At 28.4% G+C, this 4,357-nt stretch overlaps 1 protein-coding gene across 1 annotated transcript; it reads right to left on the reverse strand.

The window, feature by feature from the left end:
- On the reverse strand, positions 1 to 1,364 carry LOC107481162 (HVA22-like protein c). Its single transcript, XM_016101378.3, has 5 exons — positions 1,229 to 1,364; positions 1,114 to 1,140; positions 913 to 1,038; positions 561 to 819; positions 1 to 311 (listed from the first exon to the last, which is right to left on the reverse strand). Exons 1-5 carry the CDS (start codon positions 1,357 to 1,359, stop codon positions 243 to 245), a joined length of 612 nt encoding a protein of 203 aa, XP_015956864.3. The 5' UTR covers positions 1,360 to 1,364; the 3' UTR covers positions 1 to 242.
- Positions 1,365 to 4,357: the final 2,993 nt, after the last annotated feature.

Here is a 4,357-nt window from a genome sequence, read left to right on the forward strand (position 1 = left end):
TCTCATTAATTTTGTTCAAAATTATTATTTAGTCGTGTCAACTTTTATGTAATAGAAAACTTGAATCGATAAAATAATTTTTCGTTACCTTTTCTCCATCCCTTTGCAATACTTTTTAGGCCAAGTAATTGCACGAAGAAACTTGAGACTCATGACAAGGGTTATTATATATAATCTAGTACAATAGTTGGTACGTAGAAATAATATTAACAATAGGAGAGTGAAACATTAACAGAGTTTAATCAATACTTGTAATCATCATCATAGATCACATGGTTTCGGTTCCTCCTTGCTCTGGCTACTCTCTCATTCTGCATAACAAACAAGGCAAATAATGTTAATATATTTATGACTAAAATGTTGTTCCAAGGTTAAATTATATTTGGAAAACTCATGGATAAACATAGCAGTGGCAAAAGTCATTGTAGAAAATGTGATGGTGATAATTTCACTTACAAGTATACAAGCATATAGGATCCATAAGAGTTACAATGGTTAAGATTTCTAGTTTCATTCTCTTACTTTCTAATTTCTATTACTCTCAAAATAATATGAATTACCTTGGTTATAAGTCTTTGAAATGCTTCTGTACCATGCTGATTCATGTATCTCTGAGCAGCGGTTAGAACATCATCTGGTTGGTTGAATATGTTGTTCTTGCGCGGGAAATACCACATTTGAGAAGCTTGAGGGACTCGGATTTGCGGGTTCATGTAGAAGGGCCTTATGTAATTTCCATAAACAGTTGCTGCGCCGTTGAACTGAGGCAGAACCAGCCAGCAACTGAATATCAACTTGGCATACGGCCAAATGGGAAGCCTGACATTACCATATGGTTTTATAATAAGAAATTCTAGAAGATTATATGGCAATAATGAATTAGTTGATTAATTAATTAAGGAGGGAGCTTACAGTTGAAGAACTTTGGCAAATGTGATCTCAAAGAGGGTCATCAAAGAGTAAAGAACCCAGTAGGTAAGCCATTGTTGATAATGAGTATGAGACCTTGTTGTCTCTATGGCCCTAATGGAAGCATGTCTAAGGCAAAAACAGGAAAAATAAGATGATAAATAATAATATAGATTGGTGAAAGAAGAAAAGGAGAAAACTTACAAGGGGTAAACAAGGGTGACGAAGGGGCTGCACAAAAATGCCAAACATAATAATTAAAATAAAAATAAGAGTATTGGTTAAGAAATAATGAAGAGGAAGAGAAGCAGAGAGATACAGAGCAAGAACATCGAAGTTCCTGAAGAGAACTTGGAGAAGGTTGTTTCCAGAAGCACCCATGTGTGGAAGTGAGGAACAGAGAAGGGGAAAGACTGATTTCTTGCGTGCTTTCGCGGAAAATAATCTCATTCTCAAGTGCGCCAAAGTTGCCATGCCCCTTACTTTTGGACTTTGCCCTTCTGCACCACAATAGAGGATTATTTTATTAAGGAAAAGTCTAGGAGCAGCAAATTTTTGTGATTGTTAGCCATCAACTAGCCATCAATGATAATTTGATGGTGTGAGATTGGTGTGAGATTTCATCCAATGGTTCACCTTCCTCTGCTGGTTACATGCTAGCCAAAATTCAATAAAACTGCTGGCCCCCTAACATTGCTCATTATTGTTATTATTATTATTATAGTCAATATCTTATAACTTAAATGATATAATCTTTTTATACTTACCTAAAAGTTGTGGATTAAAGTCTCATTTCTAACTTTAAAAAATATATATATTTTAATATACACTAATTGAATTCCAATTAAACTTTAAAATATCTTTATAATTTTATTGGTTTGATAACTGATTTGATTTAAAAAATTTACCATTAACAATTGAAAAAGTAACACGTGAATATATAATTTAAAAAATAATATTTTTGTAATAAGTTTATTAATCAGTAGTATATTGATAATTTTTTCTCAAATGTACGTATTTAGGAGCATCTAATGTTAAAATTTTTGAATTTTTCATCCGCAATATTATTTACGTTAAATCATTAAAAAAATTATATAAGAACGGAAATATACTTCAAATCTTTTAGCACGACGAAAAGAGTTTGATTCTTATAGTTCTTACTCTTGTTCAATTAAAATTTATTTAATATTTATTTTAGACTGAATAGCAATTTTTTAATAGGATAAGGTTGATTATAATTAATTATATATATTTTTTATAAATAAATTAAAAAATTATTAGTTTCTAACATCCAAAATTAAAAAATTTATCAAATATTTCCTTTAAAAAAGTTGCAGAAAGAATTAAGGTGAGCGATTAACGGTGGGTTCAATTAAACTTGATAATGTTTTTGTCGGGTCTACAAACTGTAGAGGCCCATTGGGCTTTCGCATCGGTTATAGCTATACAGCATTGTTTAAGTGTTGGAAGTAATTCATATTCGCTGGCCCAAAAAAAGAAGTAATTGATATTCAATTTTATATCCACATAAATGCACAAGAGACCCAGACCCAAAAAGAAAAAACCCACGGCAGTAAGAGCCTGCTACAATTCCACAAACTTCGGTAGTTCGGTGGATGCACTGCTATGACATTTATATATTGAACATTGAATCAGATGTATACGACCTTCTCTCGCTCCAGTTTAGCTAATATATGTCAAAGGCTTATCTTAAACTTATTAATAATAAATTTATACCAGGTAAGAAAGGATAAAAGAATAATAAAAAAAAATTTGTGTCTATTCAAGTCGTATAAAATGATATAATATAAAAGTATATTTATAGGTGTTAAAAAAATCGAAATAATAAAGACATAATATCTTATAACAAATATTCAATCGATATATTAAATAATTATAATGAATACTAATTAATTCTAATATATTCTAACATGTTAGAAAAATAAAAAAATAATAGAAAAAAAGATCTCGCTAGGGAGACAATACAATAGGCTATTGAGTTACAAAATGAACATCCCTATATACTATCTAGAATAACCATCCGAATTTACTAAGGATCGAACTCTTGACCTTTCAGGTCTAGAGCTCTAATACCATGTCATGATACTACTCATCTCAAAAGTTTCAACTGATGAAAAGAAGTAACACTAATGATTATATCTTTAATACTCCATAAACCTCTATTGCACGCATTGTACAAGTATTTCATTGGTTCATCATACTTTTCCTAGAAAAAATATTTGTGTGTATTCAAATTGTATAAAATGATATAATATAGAATAATATTTATAAGTGTTAAGAGAATCGAAATAATAAAAACGTAATATATCCTATAATAAATATTCGGATATGTTAAATAATTTTAATAAATACTAATTAATGTTAATATATTCTAACATATATTATATATAATAAAATATGAAAAAAATGGTATAAAAAATATTTTTGTATTATTTTCAAAATTTAAACTCAAAACCTTTTAATTTAGATATAAGTTTATTTGTCATCTTAACTAATTAATTTCATTTTTATTATTTTAACTAATCAATAAACACATTAACGCATAGTGTATTAATATATCATAATTGCGGTTAAAGTCATGATTATAATTGTTGTAATTATGGACGTTTCAAAAAAAAAATAATTAAACAGCATAAGCTTAAAAGTTAAAACCATGATATATTATGATCATCATCATCATCATCTATGGTTGCTTGCTAAACCTTCCAAAATATTAAAATTGCTATATGCACCTAGCTAGCAACAATATTGCTACTATGTATTATAATGGTACAATATATGGTTCTTTCTAGCGAAGAATATCATTAAAAATGGATCTTAACATAGAATAGAAACTGAGTGAAGATGGGTGGTTGAGTATGTCTGTGTGTTTTGAAATAATAATATATTTATAGCTTAGACCCCACATTCTGATGAATGTAACTGTATTTGGTGATGAACCTTAATGATTTTCTGTTTGTATCCAATAGTCTGTTTCCGTCAATTTCACGTACGCTGTGATTATAAAAACATTGCCGTTAAAAGATGGTATCTTCTGATCAAGAATAAAGAAAATTTGCAGAACATAATATAAGCTCAAAAATATTGCTTCCCAATCTCAAATTTATATATGCACTCCTATTTTTTAATCAATTCAGATTCTGCTTGTACTTAACAATAATTTTATTAAAACAGTTTATACTAATTTTTATTTTATTTTACTTAACAATAAATCAATCTCATATTTATTGTTTTTCCAAAGTAATGGATGCGTGTGAGGATAATTAAATTAAATTATATTGCAAATTCCTAAAATAATAAATTTATTATAATATATTGGATTTATTGGTTAAACATTATTCATATATCGATATTTAAAAATATTATGTGCATACTAAAAATTAGTCGTTATTATTTTTGTATAAATATATGTGTTGTACTGTTATTT

This window comes from Arachis duranensis, chromosome 3 (genome assembly GCF_000817695.3).
Source record: "Arachis duranensis cultivar V14167 chromosome 3, aradu.V14167.gnm2.J7QH, whole genome shotgun sequence".
Taxonomy (NCBI): Eukaryota; Viridiplantae; Streptophyta; class Magnoliopsida; order Fabales; family Fabaceae; genus Arachis; species Arachis duranensis.

Bases quoted from the DNA above. Each gene is read 5' to 3' on its own strand.
- LOC107481162 (XM_016101378.3), bottom strand. From the start codon at position 1,359: ATGAGATTATTTTCCGCGAAAGCACGCAAGAAATCAGTCTTTCCCCTT. The intron at 1,141-1,228 runs GTATCTCTCTGC...ATTTTTGTGCAG, and splicing joins AACTTCGATGTTCTTGCTCT to CCCCTTCGTCACCCTTGTTT. The intron at 1,039-1,113 runs GTAAGTTTTCTC...TTTTTGCCTTAG, and splicing joins GTCACCCTTGTTTACCCCTT to ACATGCTTCCATTAGGGCCA.